This window comes from Dendrobates tinctorius, unplaced genomic scaffold, assembly GCF_039654945.1.
Source record: "Dendrobates tinctorius isolate UK_male_01 unplaced genomic scaffold, ASM3965494v1 ptg000073l, whole genome shotgun sequence".
NCBI classification, from domain to species: domain Eukaryota; kingdom Metazoa; phylum Chordata; class Amphibia; order Anura; family Dendrobatidae; genus Dendrobates; species Dendrobates tinctorius.
In genome coordinates this window covers 5,432,014-5,448,558 of record NW_027361741.1, presented here as the reverse complement: position 1 = coordinate 5,448,558, position 16,545 = coordinate 5,432,014, and the positions used below count along the sequence as shown (strand labels likewise).

The following is a 16,545-nucleotide window of genomic DNA, read 5'->3' as shown; positions in this document are numbered from 1 at the left end:
CCCCACATATAATGACGGTGAAGCAAAAAGAAAGAACAAAACACAGACATAAAAAGATAGACTGAGCAAAGATGGGGCCCACGCTAGCTTAGATAGGAAAGGACAGGAAGGCTGCTGTCTGCAATCCGTGAAAAACCCTATGAAAATAAGAGCCAACAAACTGACAGTAAAAAAGGCCCTGAAGACGCTAGGCTTCAAAAAAGCTATGTCAGTACTCAGGAATAATCTGAAGACAGAGCAACAGGCAAAAGGAGATTCAGCTAACCCCAGCAGGGAATGGCAGAATCCAGAAAAGCAAGGAAAACAAAACACTAATGCAAAAAGGCAAAGCAGAAATCTTAGCTTTAGATGAGCAGGAATCAGACTGGTTTCCTAGAAGTCCACAGAGAAATCGCCCGCAGGCCAGAAGGGCGTCGGCAGCCTTATATCCAGTCATTAACTCCACTCAGCCAGTCATCATCATCAGCCCCAGGTGTTTGACAATCAGGCTCACTACCTTTCTTCACCAGAAGAGGGAGTTCCTCGGGCCTCAGTAGTGAAGGGGAAAATGAACTCACAACACACACGGCTCCACTCCGTACACACACCCGGCTCTACTCCGTACACCTCGTAAACGCGTGGCTTCGCTCCGTACACCTCGGACACATACGGCTCCGCTCTGTACACATACGGCTCTGCTCTGTACACCTCGTAAACATGCAGCTCCGCTCCGTACACGTCCTACACGCTCGGCTCCGCTCCTTACACGTCCTAAACGCGCGGCTCCGCTCCGTACACATCCTACACGCGCGGCTCCGCTCCGTACACGTCCTACACGTGTGGCTCCGCTGCGTACACCTCGTACACGCACGGCTTCGCTCCGTACACCTCGTACACGCGCAGCTTCCCTCCGTACACCTCGTACATGCGCGGCTCAGCTCCGCACATCTCGTACATGCGCGGCTCCGCTCAGTACACCACTTACACGCTCGGCTCCTCTCCGTACACCTCGTACACAGGCGGGTCCGCTCCGTACACCTCGTACACCCACGCAGCTACATCCACCCTGTAAACCCCTCCTGACCCCACACATACTTGACTGATTCAGTACGATGACAGCCAGCACAGCAGAGTCCTGCATAGTTACATACATCAGGGCTGTGCGTGCGCACAGGACCTGTGATGAGGTCACAGGAGGGGAGGAGTCAGGAGTTACATGATCAGGGGCCTCCGACTGAGATGCCTGATCATGTGACCCCTGACTCCTCCCCTCCTGTGACCTCATCACAGGTCCTGTGCGCACAGAGCAGGGATATATCAGTGAGGGGCTGCGGTGGCCGGTGGCGGATTATAATGGGACAATTTACCATGGGCTGGTGGGCCCCCCCACTCCACTGGGCCCTGGGCTACCGCCCATATTGACCTCATTATAATCCACCACTGGCAGCAGCGTCCGCAAGATCCTGCAAGTGTGCGTCCGCCTGGCGCGGTCATGTGGGATGGCCGGCGCCTGACTGTAGCCACGCAGCCACACCAGGACAAAATACGTTTAATCTCCACTCTTAATTATGAATGGTTGTCAATGAAGGAAAGTCTTCAAAGGCATTGGAATGTCTTAAAGACTGACCCCACTCTGTCTAAATATCTACCACAACAGCTACTCATGACACCAAGGAGGAGTAATAACTTGGGCGACATTTTGGCGCATAGCCATTATGTTCCAACTATTAAAAACCCATTTAACTCACACGGACCTCCCCATGGATGTTTCCCCTGCGGCAATTGTATTGCCTGTAAAAATATCCAACGGGCATCCTCCTTTGATACCGCAGATGATACAAAAACTTATTCCATCAGACAATATACAGTATTACCTGTACAACTACACAGGTGATCTACTATGCAGTGTGTGGGTGTCCTAAAGTCTACATAGGTCTAACGTCACATCAATTAAAAAGTTGCACACGAGAACATGTGCGTGACAGCCACAGATGTGGAGCATCTGAAAACACTACCCTAAATCATTTAAAATAAGAGGCATCCAACACATGCAATGCGGTATCAGAGGAGGGAATATAAAACGTCTTCTTGCCCAAAAAGAGTGCAGGTGGATTACTACCTTGGAGACTATGACATCCCATGGCCTAAATGAGTCTCAAGGCTTCGCCTCTTTCTTATGAAGAAGTAGCAGGTTCCGCTGGTTCCTACATGGCTCCTCTTCTCTTTGCCCACCTTATCTGGTATTTTAATGTTTTTTTAATTTTGTGTCTATGTGTGTGACTTGTTCTTATTTTTACACATTTGTTTCTTTCACAGTGACACAGTATGTAAAATCTGTTTACACCATTCCAATTTTTTGGATACTTACCTTTTGCTCAGCACTTCTGACCAGCGTGTGAGGAATGACTCTACTCTGAGGGAGAAATCTCTGAAAAATCAACAGCGAATGTATGTTTCTATTTAATAGTATACAAAATATGGTTGTCCATTACTACACGGCATGATGTTACATCTATTGCATAATATGGTCTTATATGTAATTAATTCCATATAATATTGATATGCAAGCTATATATTGATGGACTTTAATATCATGTATATACAAAGCTATGCATTAATGGACTCTATCCTCATGTATATACATTATGCAACTGTAATGTTCGAATTGCTGTGTCCTTCATGCAATTATTGCATTAGGTATGCTACCAGCCCCATGTAGTACTACATTCGCATGTTGCTCACACCTATTTATCCACAGGGTGCCAGCTTCATGACGCGTGCGCCATCCCCTGGGGTCCTTCACTGTGCATCCTCCTGTCTCAATTACCTGGTGCGGCTGCGTGGCTACGGTCAGGCGCCGGCCATCCCACGTGACCACACCAGGCTGACGAGCGGACGCGCACTTCAAGGACATTATAAACAACAGAAACAAAGGAGTTCATCAGAAAACCATTAAATAATAAAATAAAATAAAGATATATCCTTTATTAATAAATCAAATGAAGTACAGACAAAATGAATCATTACCAGAAGTACCGTAAGTAGAGTGGAGGAAGCAGACATGTACACTAAGGGAAGATTGCAGGTCCACAGTAGGACTTGGGAAAGCAAAAAGAATTAGGCTGTCACATCCAGGTGCTCAGAAATCATATGCAAATAGTATCACTGAGTAGCCTATCCTGTAAGGTAATACACTGCACCTATTTACTGCCAACACGTACATTGCTACAATGAGGCAAACGCTCACCCATCATTAGTCCGGACCAGAAGCAGCCTCCCCACGACCCATGATGCACATTTCGCGTGCTCGCTTTATCAAAGGGGGAGTGGTAAGAATATCCAGTCTCTAATACTCTATAGGACGATACTTTGCTGACGTAGATGGCGCATGTGTGTCGGACTCCATACACATGATATCACCTACTCAGCTGCCGTCAGTACCCAGTGTGCATGCGGGCGACGTAGCACCCAATGATGTCAATAAACATGCGCAGTGCGTGTGTATTAGACGACAGTCGGAGAAGCGAAGTGTCGGACAAGTCTCAGCGCGCATGCGCACTATCAGCAGCTATTTTGTTGAGGAACAACGGGGTCGCAGCCATCATACCTGGTACCTAAAGAAATATCAAATCTCATATGGTGACACCATTATAGGTGCAGTAAAACGCTGCAGGACAAGGTAAGAAAATATAGTATATCGAATATTGCTGACATCAAAAAATCTGAAAACCTGTAAAATCTGCGGGGAGGAAAAATAAAAACATATTAGAAAAATATATAAGGGAAAGGGGAGTGATTATATTATATAATTAGTATCATGAGATAAACAACAAGGGGTGAAAAAAAATAAGTGCAATAATGTTAAATATTTAAAGGGAAAGAGAATAATATAAAAGTAAAAGAAGCCTAACAAATAATAGATCATCATCACAAATCAAAAGACAGTATAGATAAAAGTGACAACAGTGCAAGTGAACCACACTGTAATAATGCATATTTAAAGTGCTAACCAGGCACAAAGCCATCAAATGTTGTGCCTGGCATGTAGAATGAAGTATGGAAAATACAGACCATGGAAACTAATACATTTTATAATTATTGGTATTATTTGTATTGGTAGTTAGAGCAGTCCAATGGATCCCTCCCAGCCTTAGGAACAAGGATCAGATAGGAGTGTGACTGCGAGTCCGGAATGGGAGAACCCTCCATAAAAGAATTAAACATCTTGATCATATGAGGAGTAAGCTCCTCTGCAAAAGTTTTAGGGTATGTGCACACGGATGCAGAAAATTCCTGACAGAAAACCGGACTCCTTCCCAGAAAAAGCGTGTTTTTTTCCGCGCGTTTTTATGCGTTTTTTCTGCGCGTTCCCAGTCTCATAGAAAATAGCTAGAAATGTGGATTTTTCTGCAAAATTAATGAGCATGCTGCGTTTTTTACCGCGATGCGTTTTTTTCGGGGAAAAAAACGCATCAATATGTACAAAAAGTGCAGAATTCATTAAAATGAATGGGATGCCTCTTGTAAGCGTTTTTTAAGCGTTTTTACTGTAAAAACGCTTAAAAAACGCGAAAAAACCGCTTACGTGTGCATACAGCCTTATAGTACAAATAAGTCAGCCTATCCGGACCAGGGGATTTACCCAGTGGTAGATCTTTTAACATGTCTACAATTTCATTGTTAGTAACTGGTTGATTCAGAAATGTTATAGCTTCTGGGAGAAGGACAGGGAGGTTTAGACCTACAAAATAATTTTGCAATAGGTTGTCTCTAGTATCCTTATTTGGGGGAGGGTATCCTTTAGGCTATATAATTTGCAATAGAAATGATAAAATAAGTTTGAGATTTCAGCTGGATTATAACGAATCCTACCGTCACTCCCCCTAAGAGCCTAGGGATTAGAGGACGAGACCTTCTCCTTCAACTGCCTAGCCAATAATGTATGAGCCTTGTTACCCTTTGTGTTTTGTATATAGAAGTAGTTTATCAGCCTTACGTATGGAAATATCTTCTAGCCTACTCCTAATCCCCACCACCTTCCTCAATACCCCTAGAGAGGGTGAAGCAGCTAGTTTTCTTTCAACTTCCCTAAATTGGGAGGTTAGTTTCTCATATTCAAAGTTAGCATTTTTTTTCATTCTGGAGCCCTCCTGTATGTAATAACCCCTCATCACTGCCTTGTAAACCTCCCACAGAGCTGACGGAGAAGAAACTGAATCCTCATTAAGATGCAAGAACTCAGTGAGATGGTCCAATAAGGTATTTCTAATAGAAGGGTCCTTAACTAATAACTCATTCACACGTCAATAACAGGCCCGAGAGTGAGGTTGACCCATCTCCATTCTTTCCAGCATTCTAATAAATATGATATTAGCAAAAAAGAAATAAATTCTGGTATAGGTATGATGGCGAGGAAAGGAAAAGGCCCTATCCTTAGGATGATCTATCCTCCATAAGTCAAAGAGAATTAGCCCTAATTAATTTCCTAAAGTCTAACGCTAATCTGAGTTGTGTGATGGGGGCCAATTCCCAAGGGAATACCTATGGAATACCTCCGAAAACAGAATATTAAAGTCCCCTCCAACTAGTAAAGGCGCCAGCAGAAGTTTCTGTAAGAGGGAAAGCACTTTCTGTAGAAAACTAATCTGCCCTGTATTTGGGACATATAGATTACATAGGATAATGGGCCTACCCCTCAGAGAAGCTTTCAGAACAATAAATCTACCCCCATGGTCGATATGTGTCTTATTAACCTGCATGATGAAGATAATAGAATTGCTACACCTCTCCTCTTACTATTATTAAAAGCCAAATAAGACTGAGGGAAGGAGCTGAGGGCAAACTTACATGTTCTAGTATTATAATGGGTTTCCTGTATAAAGGCAATGTCAGCTTTCTGAGACTACAATTTCTGTAAGGCAAGCCTCCTTTTTCTAGGGGAATTGAGACCCCTAACATTCATTGATATTATACAAGTCATGTTGAGCAAGTGAAATACTCACATAAGCAGTAAACCCTAAATGTCTCCCTACTCAGGCTTCTCAGCAGACGTTGATTCTCTGAGCTCTTCAGATAGTCACCTTTCTTCTTTCCAAAATATCTTACCTGAACAAGGGTGAAAACAGAAGAGCAAGGAAAAGACAAAGACAAAAACAGACAAAAACAGACAAAAGAACAGAATGCGTCCGGACGCCTGCACTTGCCTGCTCCTACAGGAGAAATAATAATAATAATCTTTATTTTTATATAGCGGTAACATATTCCGCAGCGCTTTACAGTTTGCACACATTACCATCACTGTCCCCATTGGGGCTCACAATCTAAATTCCCTATCAGTATGTCTTTGGAATGTGGGAGGAAACCGGAGTACCCGGAGGAAACCCACGCAAACACGGGGAGAACATACAAACTCCTTGCAGATGTTTGTCCTTGCATCGAAAGCCGTCGCTGGGGTGGCTGGAGTTGCTCCCAAGAGCCCCAGAGTCTTCACCCTCCTGGGTCTCATATGAGCAGCGAGTAAGTAAGCCGGTACAAGCCACTTTTAATCCAGGCCCTGCTGGAGCTCCACCAACACACATTCATTCAGAATGGCATCCAGACACATCCCCCACACAGCTGCTTTTCATGTGTAGCTACTGAGAAGTGCGGTAGGATTGTTTACCTCATTATAGCTTTGTGAAAGTGTAATATTTTACTGATTGAAGTTTTTTCTGGTTCACGTAATAAATATCTATGTGTTTACAACTTTAAGATTTAAGTCAGTTATCTTCTCACATAACTTACCTGACAAACAAGACAAAATAAGATGTTGAAAAATTAAGTAATTCTTGTGTATACCATTCAACAGTGCTGATATCAAGGGTGTTATCTCTGGCTTGAGGAGGTATGAAATTGCCTAGGCCAATTTATACCCCGGAGTATAAATTAGCCTATGCCATAATATACCCATGGTATAATCAAGCCTAGGCTGCTTTAACCTCTGGTATAGTCTGGACTCGAGGTATACTATGGTTGGTTACACAAGCCTTCAGGAGGCAGGACGGAGTTTGTCTCCAGATCTGAAGGAAGTCGCCATAGGAGGACTCAGAGGCTGGCACCCTTGAGGAAGTAGATATAGGAGAGGATACTTGAGGATGCTGGTAGTATACCACAAAGAATGGAGATGCTCTGGAATATTCCCCAACAAGGTAATTGTAGAATAATTCCACCTAGGGGAGTAGTTGCAGCAAGTCATCCTGACGGACAGAGATGAATAGGGGACAGTAGCTCTCGAGGATCTGATTTACCCATTCCACTTGCCCATTGGTTTGCTGATGGCACGTGGAGAAGTTTGGATGGACATTCAGCAGTTTGCACGGGCTCTCCATAACTTAGTCTCTGACCATGGAGTCCAGTACACTTCTATGTGGAGATAAAGACAGTGGAGACTAAATACATGCTGTAAGAACTGCATGACGAGCTTAGGAGATGAGGGAAGGCCACTCACGGGTATGGAATAAGGCATCTTAGAGAACGGATTCACCATGACCCAGATGGTGTTGCAATCCTTGGTCCATGGTCAAAGCTAAGGTGAAAGGCGCATTGGGTGTGGCGGTGAAAGCAGGTAAACAGCATTCAGCACCATCTGGCACTTTCCTCTCCTTTCCTTACTTTCAAGCACTTTACAACTGGTCAGCTATTACCTCATACTGCCTTTGAGTACTTTATATGATGCTATGCCACTGTGGACACTGGTACTGACATAATATAAATAAAGTACTTGTAATATAACCTGCATTAAGTTATTTCACTACTTTTCGGTTACCAGTGTACATCTTGGATATATTTTGTCCCCTATCCCCATTTCATTCAGTTTTCATCCATGGAATTAAGTATCATTATTAATTATTTATTTATTATTTATTCAAATCCTTTCTTTAAAGCTAAATTTGTATTGAACTTGAGCAGTTTCAGGTTATTAGTCCTTTCCTATGATGCTGCTACAGGATTTATGATTACCCTGCAATATAATGTTACCTCCCATCTCCTGCACTCTTTACTGTTTAAAGTTTTTATCTGTTATTGTGTTTACATGTTGTGTATAAATATACTAATAAATATTTAATAATATTTAAGGTAGAGATAGGGGTATACACCCACACTCCGGGAGAAGTGCCAGGTAGGAGATCAATGTGACAATCATAAGGCCTGTGGGGTGGCAGGACCTCGGCCTTTTTTTTGCAGAAAACATCTGCAAATGCATGATAATGGATGGACAATGAGGCAAGGTTCAAAGACATAGAAAGCGGAGTCTTGGGCGTGACCTTGGCTAAGCAGTTGGCGGAACAGTGCGATGCCCAAATAAGTACCTGACTGGAGGACCAGTTAATAACCGATGTGTGTAGACACAGCTATGGAAGGCCCAGGAGAACATAATTCACCGATCTGGATAGCATATAGAAGGAGATCCTCTCGGTATGCAGCACATCGATCCACAGCGTAACTGGCAGTGTACTGTATCAAACAGTTTCAACCAGGAGTTGTCCATCTATGGAGGCAACAGATGGAACGATGAAACCTTTGTGTAGGGAGCTGAAGTCGACAGACGAGCTCCAGATGAATGAAGTTGCCCACAGAGCCGGAATCCAGATAGGCTACGAAGGAGAGGGACCGCTTCTGCCAAGTAATGGTAACTTCAGACATTAGTCTTAGAGAGCAATTATTGTCACCTACGGTCATTTCTCCTGCCAACCCTAGGTGCTGAAATTTCCTGGTCTCACTGGACATTGTTGAACAAAATGTCCCTTCCCTCCACAAATGCATATTAACATTCACTCTTTACCTCCGCTGTCGTTCCTGTACAGAAATTGTAGCCTGCTCAACCTGCATTGGTTCAGAAACTGGTGGTGTTACTTGCAGTAGCAAAGGAGCTCGAAAGTTCAGAGCCAGTATGGGAAGTACTCTGGCATGAGGAGACGCTGAAGCTTGTTCCAAAACTCGCTGATTGAATCAGAGATCAATCCTGGTGGCCAGGTGTATAATGGTGACCAGCAAGGAAGGTAAGTCTGTCAGCCAGCTCATTCTTAATTCAACCAGACATACCCTGCCACAAGGACAGAAAAATGAGGCAGCAGAGAAAGTATGGCCTGGAGCCTCAAAAACTGCACGGAATATCTCTAGGAACTGCTCAACATCGCAGGTTTACGGACCACAACGGCTTCTCCAGACAGCAAAGAACCATAAACTCTATCTTAGTCTGGTTCAAATTAAAGAGGTGAGCATGGAGTGTAAGGTGAATCTTACACTGATTAACTAAACAGCACATCTCCTTAGGATATCCATCAAACCGGGACAGAAGTTGAAGCTGGAGCTTAGCAGTTTCACCAGAAACTAGAGCATAAGGCTCATAGAGACCTACTGTCCAAAGAGGCTGGCTGAACATGGTACAAGTGGAGGGCAGGTGATACTCATGCTGAGAGTGGTCCTCCTCATACAATTCTTCTTATTTTTTTTGCTTATATAGCACTGTCATATTTTGCACCGCTTTAAAGACAGTCCGTACTGGGGCTCCCAATCTAAATTCCCTATTAGTATGTCTTTGGACTTTGAAGGGGAACTAGACTACCAGGAGGAAACCTACGCAAAGACAGGGAGAACATACAAACTCCTTGCAGATGTTGTCCTTGGTGGGATTTGAACCCAGGACAACATGCTGCAAAGCAATAGTACTAACCACTGATCCACTATGTTGCCCACATGTACAGTCGTCTTGGGAGCCTTTGGCCCTGATTTGTCAAAAAAGTCAATGGCCAAAATATTTTGTAACACTGGTGGCTGTGGACCCACTGCACCACAGACCAGGCTTACCAAGGAGGGGCATAAGTAACTGCCGGGTATTCGTTAGAGCCTCTGATGGTGAGGATAGGCTGGGCCGCAGGACCACTCCAAGGCAGTTCCCGGGTCTGCAGCAGCTACCTGGAAGGTCAGAGGCACGGTATGAGACACAGATGGGCAAAACAGAGGCATAGTCAAGTGGTCAGAGGTCAGGGCAGGCAGCACAGAATCAGAAAATGTAGCCGAGGTCGGGCAGGATGGGAATACTTGACATGTTGGTAACAGGGAGTGAAATAATAAGGAAATAACAAAATATATATATATATATATATATATATGCTCTGTGGCCTCCCCTCAAACACTCTCGCACCCCTCCAATCTATTCTAAACTCTGCTGCCCGACTAATCCACCTGTCCCCCCGCTATTCCCCAGCTTCTCCCCTCTGTCAATCCCTTCACTGGCTCCCAATTGCCCAGAGACTCCATTACAAAACCCTAACCATGACATACAAAGCCATCCACAACTTGTCTCCTCCATACATCTGTGACCTCGTCTCCCGGTACTTTCCTGCACGCAACCTCCGATCCTCACAAGATCTCCTTCTCTACTCCCCTCTTATCTCCTCTTCCCACAATCGCATACAAGATTTCTCTCGCGCATCACCCCTACTCTGGAACTCTCTACCACAACATATCAGACTCTCACCTACCATCGAAACCTTCAAAAAGAGCCTGAAGACCCACCTCTTCCGACAAGCCTATAACCTGCAGTAACCAACGATCGACCAAACCGCTGCACGACCAGCTCTACCCTCGCCTACTGTATTATCACCCATCCCTTGAAGATTGTGAGCCCTCGCGGGCAGGGTCCTCTCTCCTCCTGTACCAGTTATGACTTGTATTGTTTAAGATTATTGTACTTGTTTTTATGTATACCCCCCTCACATGTAAAGCGCCATGGAATAAATGGCGCTATAACAATAAATAATAATAATAATAATAATATATATACATATATATATATATATATACATACATATACTGTATATGTAAACCTGACTTTAACATTATGTTGTTTTCTGTTGATAGCTTCCCTTTAAATGTCATATATATACTTCGATTTACAGAGACATTATCTCTTAGGCTGTGTGCACACGCTGCGGATTAGGTGCGGATTCATCCGCGCGGATTTTGTAAAATCCGCAGGTGAAACCGCAGGTCAAAATACCTGCGGTTTTACCTGCGGATTGCTCTGCGGTTTTGCCCTGCGGTTTTTCATCTCCTCAATGGAGGAGATGGCAAACCGCAGGGGAATCCGCAGAAAGAATTGACATGTCAATTCTTTCTGCGGATTGAAAACCGCAGATAATCCGCGCGGAAAATTCCGCACCGTCTGCACTGCGTTTTTTGATTCCCATAGGGAATCATTGTACTGTACACCGCAGCGGCCAAAACCGCTGCGAGTCCGCAGCGGCCAAAACCGCTGCGGAACCGCAGCAAAATCCGCAGCGTGTGCACACAGCCTTAGAAACAATAACTTTGGACATGCCCACAGCCTACATCACCTGTCTTCTGATGGATCATCATAAAATCTAACAGGTAAACTGAATAAAACCAGAGGTGTTGGTATATAAGAGGTCCCATTTACTTCTGTGTAAAGTCCAAACTCGACCATGTCCATGAGCCCTAAAGCTGGTCGATCACATAAGATAAAACCGAACCCAAAGATAATAACAGAACCAGACAACTCCCTTGTGTACAGTGTAGAAGAGAAACAGGAATCTAACATGTCGGACTTTAACATGACTGATCCATGTGCCACAGAGATAGAAGATGATTACTGACTTAAAAAAAAAAAGCAATCAGTTTACCGAGCATTTGGCCAACAGCTATTGTGTGCTGATGGTTGTCTTTGGCTTGAGTCAGGTCAGATCTTCGAATGGCCCTTCATATAACTCAATTAAAAAATACACTTAAAAAAGTAATGTTGTTTTATGATGTTGATAAGAAAGCAAACTATAATGCAATAAACATACATTTCTAATAAAATTTACTTATTTTGTAATCAGTACAGATTCTGAGTTATTAACATTGAAGAAATAGGTGGTCGTTTGTCAGTTAGTGAATAACACGGTTCAATGTCTTTGAGATCCACCAGTCTGTCTCAGTAAAGGATTACATGATTTATTAATTGTTGTCAGTTATGCTTCCAACATTTAGTGAAAATCATATTAGTGGTATTGTTTCTACCAAGTCAGGATAATAGATTTTGGCTTAAGTGTTAGACGTTGAAGAGGAAAGAAAAATGATTGTGCATGATGTTAAAGTGAAAATATGAATGTGTTAATGAGTGTTGGGTAAATTTAAGGATTGTCAGGTTGTATTTTATTGGAGAACTTAGTATTTAAGCACTGATAGAGACCCTAAATTGTATTTTTTTTATTTTTCATTTATTGAAGAAAAGAGGAGGAAACTTGCCCTCCAGAATGTTAGCTTTATCCTAGTGTGAATAAGATATTTCTGTACTTAAGTTGCCATTTGAATAACAAAGTGATAAAATTAGATCAGCAACAGGATCAGACATCTCCTAATCCAGATAAAAATATAAATTTTTCGTATTAATACAGTTCCTTGATATTATCACAGATGTTGTGAGCATTGTCTAACTGTTCATTCTGCTCATGATCATAAAGAGGATTTAGGCATTCTTTTTTTCTTTTCTTCAATGATTTGGCCCAAAATTTTGGCTGCTTCCATAGCACACCCCCAATGGATGGTGAGGCCAAAACCACCATGGCCATAGTTGTGTATGATCTATGGAGAAGAATAAACATAGTTGTATAATATAGTAGTATATATAGTATAGTACACAGACTACATGCATCCTAATTGTACAGAGAACAGCTACATTAAAGGGAGAGGTCCTCATTGAAGTCTTTGCCACCCAGCACAGAAAGGGCCAGGTGTGCTGGGTGGCAAAGACTTCATTGAGGACCTCTCCCTATTCCTAAGTCAATTCCCTATGATCTTACTTGCATTTTCACTGAATGTAGTTAACTTAAACAAATTCTTACCACCAGCAGTGAAAGGGAAGGGACCGACCACTTGGCAAATGAGATTTAATGTTGACGAATGTAGAGTAATGCACCTAGGACAGAGTAATCCTATTGCTGCACACACAGTTGTGCTCAAAAGTTTACATACCCTGGCAGAATTTTTGCTTTCTTGGCCTTTTTTCAGAGAATATGAATATATGAATGATAACACCAAAACTTTTTCTCCACTCATGGTTAGTGGTTGGGTGACGCCATTTATTGTCAAACTACTGTGTTTTCTCTTTTTAAATCATAATGACAACCCAAAACATTCAAATGACCCTGATCAATAGTTCACATACCCCATTTCTTAATACCGTGTATTTCCCCTCTAACAACAATGACAGCTTGAAGTCTTTTGTGGTAGTTGTGGATGAAGTTCTTTATTTTCTCAGATGGTAAAACTGCCCACTCTTCTTGGCAAAAAAGCCTCCAGTTCCTGTAAATTCCTGGGTTGTCTAGCATGAACTGCGCGCTTAAGATGTCCCCAGATTGGCTCAATGATACTGAGGTCAGGAGACTGAGATGGCCACTCCAGAACCTTTACTTTGTTCTGCCGTAGCCAATGTCAGGTCAACTTCGCCTTGTGTTTTGAATCGTTGTCATGTTTTAAAGTCCAAGTACGTCCCATGCGCAGCTTCAAGGCTGATGATTGCAAATTTGCCTCCAGTGTTTGCTGATAACGTGCTGCATTCATCTTTCCTTCAACTTTGACCAAGTTTCCTGTGCCTTTGTAGCTCACACATCCCCAAAACATCAGCGATCCACCTCCGTGCTTTACAGTAGGAATGGCGTTTATTTCATCATAGGCCTTGTTGACCTCTCTCCAAATGGTTGTGGCCAAAAAGTTCAATTTCGGTGTCATCACTCAAAATTACCTAGTTCCAGAAGTTTTGAGGCTTGTCTCTGTGCTGTTTTACGTATTGTAGGCGAGGTACTTTGTGGTATTTGTGCAAAAATGGCTTTCTTCTGGCGACTCGACCATGCAGCCCATTTTTCTTCAAGTGCCTCCTTATTGTGCATCTTGAAACAGCCACTCTGCTAGTTTTCAGAGAGTCCAGTATTTCAGCTGATGTTATTTTGGGTTTTTTCTTTGCATCCCAAACAATTTTCCTGGCAGTTGTGGATGAAATTTTTGTTGGTCTACCTGACCGTGGTTTTGTTTTTACAGAGCCCGATTCTCCATTTGTTAATCACAGTTTGAATGCTGCTGACTGGCATTATCAATTCCTTGGATATCTTTTTGTATCCCATTCCTGTTTTATACAGTTCAACTACCTTTTACTGTAGATCCGTTGACAATTCTTTTACTTTCCCCATGAATCACAATCCAGAAACGTCAGTGGCTGGATGAAAGATGCAAGAGTCTGTCTGGATCCCAGAAACTCACTCAACTTTTATACACACACACTGATTACAAGCAAACAGGTCACAGGAGAGGATGTTACCTTTAGTAGCCATTCAAACCCATTTGTGTCAACTTCTGTTCATGTTATCAGGCCAAAATCACCAGGGTATGTGAACTTTTGATTAGGGTCATTTGGATGTTTTGGGTTGTTATTATGATTTAAAAATGGCTTCACCCAACCACTAACTATAAGTGGAGAAAAAGTTTTGGTGTTATCATTCATATTTTCTGAAAAAGGCCAAGAAATAAAAAATTCTGCCGGGGTATGTAAACTTTTGAGCACAACTGTACATTAAATGGAAGTATTCTGGGGACTACAGAAGAGAAGGAATTTGGTATTCTGGTTACAAGTAAGCTGAGCAGCAGTACTCAATGTCCAGCAGCAGACGCAAAAGCAAACAGGATTTTTGGATGTATAAAAAGAGAGATAAAATCCTGCAATCCCAACGTATTGTTACCCCTTTATAAATCACTTGCCGGGCCAAATCTAGAATAAGGGTTCCAGTTTTGGGCACCACATTTAAAAAGCATATTCAGAAGTTATGAGTCAGTTCAAAGGCTAGATTATTACAAGGGATAGAAGGCCTCTCTGTCATGATCCATGATGGATCATGTCAGATAAAAGCACTGGTAACCTTTTTTTTTCTCTCTCTAAGCTTTGTGCTTAGAGATAGTTTTGCCCCCGGTGGCCAGTATGGTCATTGCACTGGTGTCTTTAGTTCTACTTTGCCCCTGGTGGTGGTTAGTGTAGTTGCACGGGAATCACTAACAGGTGTGTTTACTCAATAAAGGTGTGTCAGTTGTGCTCACTCACGTTGGTGATATTGTTGGGCTTTCCCAACCATCCTGGGTGAAGGAAGGAGCTAGGAGAGTCCTGGAGTGGCAGCTATGGTGTCAGTGAGGAGTTTGTGTAAAGCATGGTGGAGTGGCAGCTATGGTGTCAGCGAGGAGTTCGTGTAAAGCATGGTGGAGTGGCAGCTATGGTGTCAGTGAAGAATCCTTGCAAAGCATGGTGGAGTGGCAGCTATGTTGTAGAGCTGCACTCAGTTGCTGGACTGTTGCTGGAAGCTGCACTCAGGTGCTGGACTCCGTTGCTGGAAAGTTGCACTCAGTTGCTGGACACTGTTGCTGGACAGCTGCACTCAGGTGCTGGACTCTGTTGCTCCAAAGCGGCACTCGGGTGCTGGACGCTGTTGCTGTGGAGCTGCACCCAGGTGTTGGACACGGTGGGAGGAAAATGTACTCAGGTGTTGGACTCTATTGCCAGGAGCAAGTGCATCAGAGCAAGGCTAAGTGTTTCCCTGTTTGTCACTTTTCCTCATGTTGGTGTTAGTGCAGCGGTGGGGCCAGTGCCTGCGCCACCCAGCTCCCTAGCAAGGGACAGGTGTAGGGTGTGCCAGGGCTACAGGTTCCTGAGCGGCGCCCGGTGCAGAACCGGCATAGGGAACGTTAGGAGCGTTAGGGACACTGACTCAGGGGAGTGCAGGAGGTCTCCACGTCCCCTTTCCCTATTGCAGGGCCCTCCGTTGTAAATGTTTCCCTATCCCCTTTGTCTTGTTGTATTAGTTACCGGCCTGCAGGCCGTGTCACACTGGACAATCACACGTGCTGTGTCCTGTTGTATTAGTTACCAGCCTTCTGGCCGTGTCACACAGGACGGGGCACGTGACACTCTCATATGATGAGATGTGTGGTCAGTACACAGGACTGGCACACGACTTATTCCTTCCAAATGTCAAACTAAGGACTAGGGGGCACTCATTACGTGGTGGAAGAAAGGCAATTCCGAAAGGGTTCTTTACAGTTAGAGCAGTCAGACTGTGGAATGCCCGACCACAAGAGGTAGTAATGGCAAACATTATAACAGCTTTTAAAAAAGGGCTGGATGATTTCCTCAGTATATATAACATTGTGGGTTTAGTGGATTTTTTAGTAGGATTTCCTCAGTATATATAACATTGTTAGTTTAGTGATAAAATGTATTATTGGTGGAGAAAGGTTGAACTTGATGGACCTAGGTATTTTTTCAACTATGTAACTATGGTTGAGTACCTTCCCTCTAAGGGCTGTTGTGAACTCTCTTAATCCGACTTTTGAAGCAGGGCTCCCTCTGGTGGATACTGCTGGTAGTGGAGCTGGTAAACAAGATGTTAATCCAACAGCTGCAGAGGATGATTGGAGGAGTGGGGGTAGTGACTGGGAGTACAAAAGCGAGCAAGCTTCTCTCAGTGGCTGCCGCTGATACTCCTT

General features: G+C 43.5%; 1 protein-coding gene across 5 annotated transcripts in view; it reads right to left on the bottom strand.

The window, feature by feature from the left end:
• Positions 1–11,765: 11,765 nt before the first annotated feature.
• The window catches only part of DAO (D-amino acid oxidase), a 142,019-nt gene continuing 137,239 nt past the window's right edge, over positions 11,766–16,545 (bottom strand). For all 5 annotated transcript variants that reach the window (XM_073582590.1, XM_073582591.1, XM_073582592.1 and 2 more), the window contains one exon: positions 11,766–12,606. In XM_073582590.1, coding sequence (XP_073438691.1) covers positions 12,478–12,606 — 129 coding nt within the window. In that variant the 3' untranslated portion in view covers positions 11,766–12,477. The remainder of the gene's footprint in view (positions 12,607–16,545) is intronic.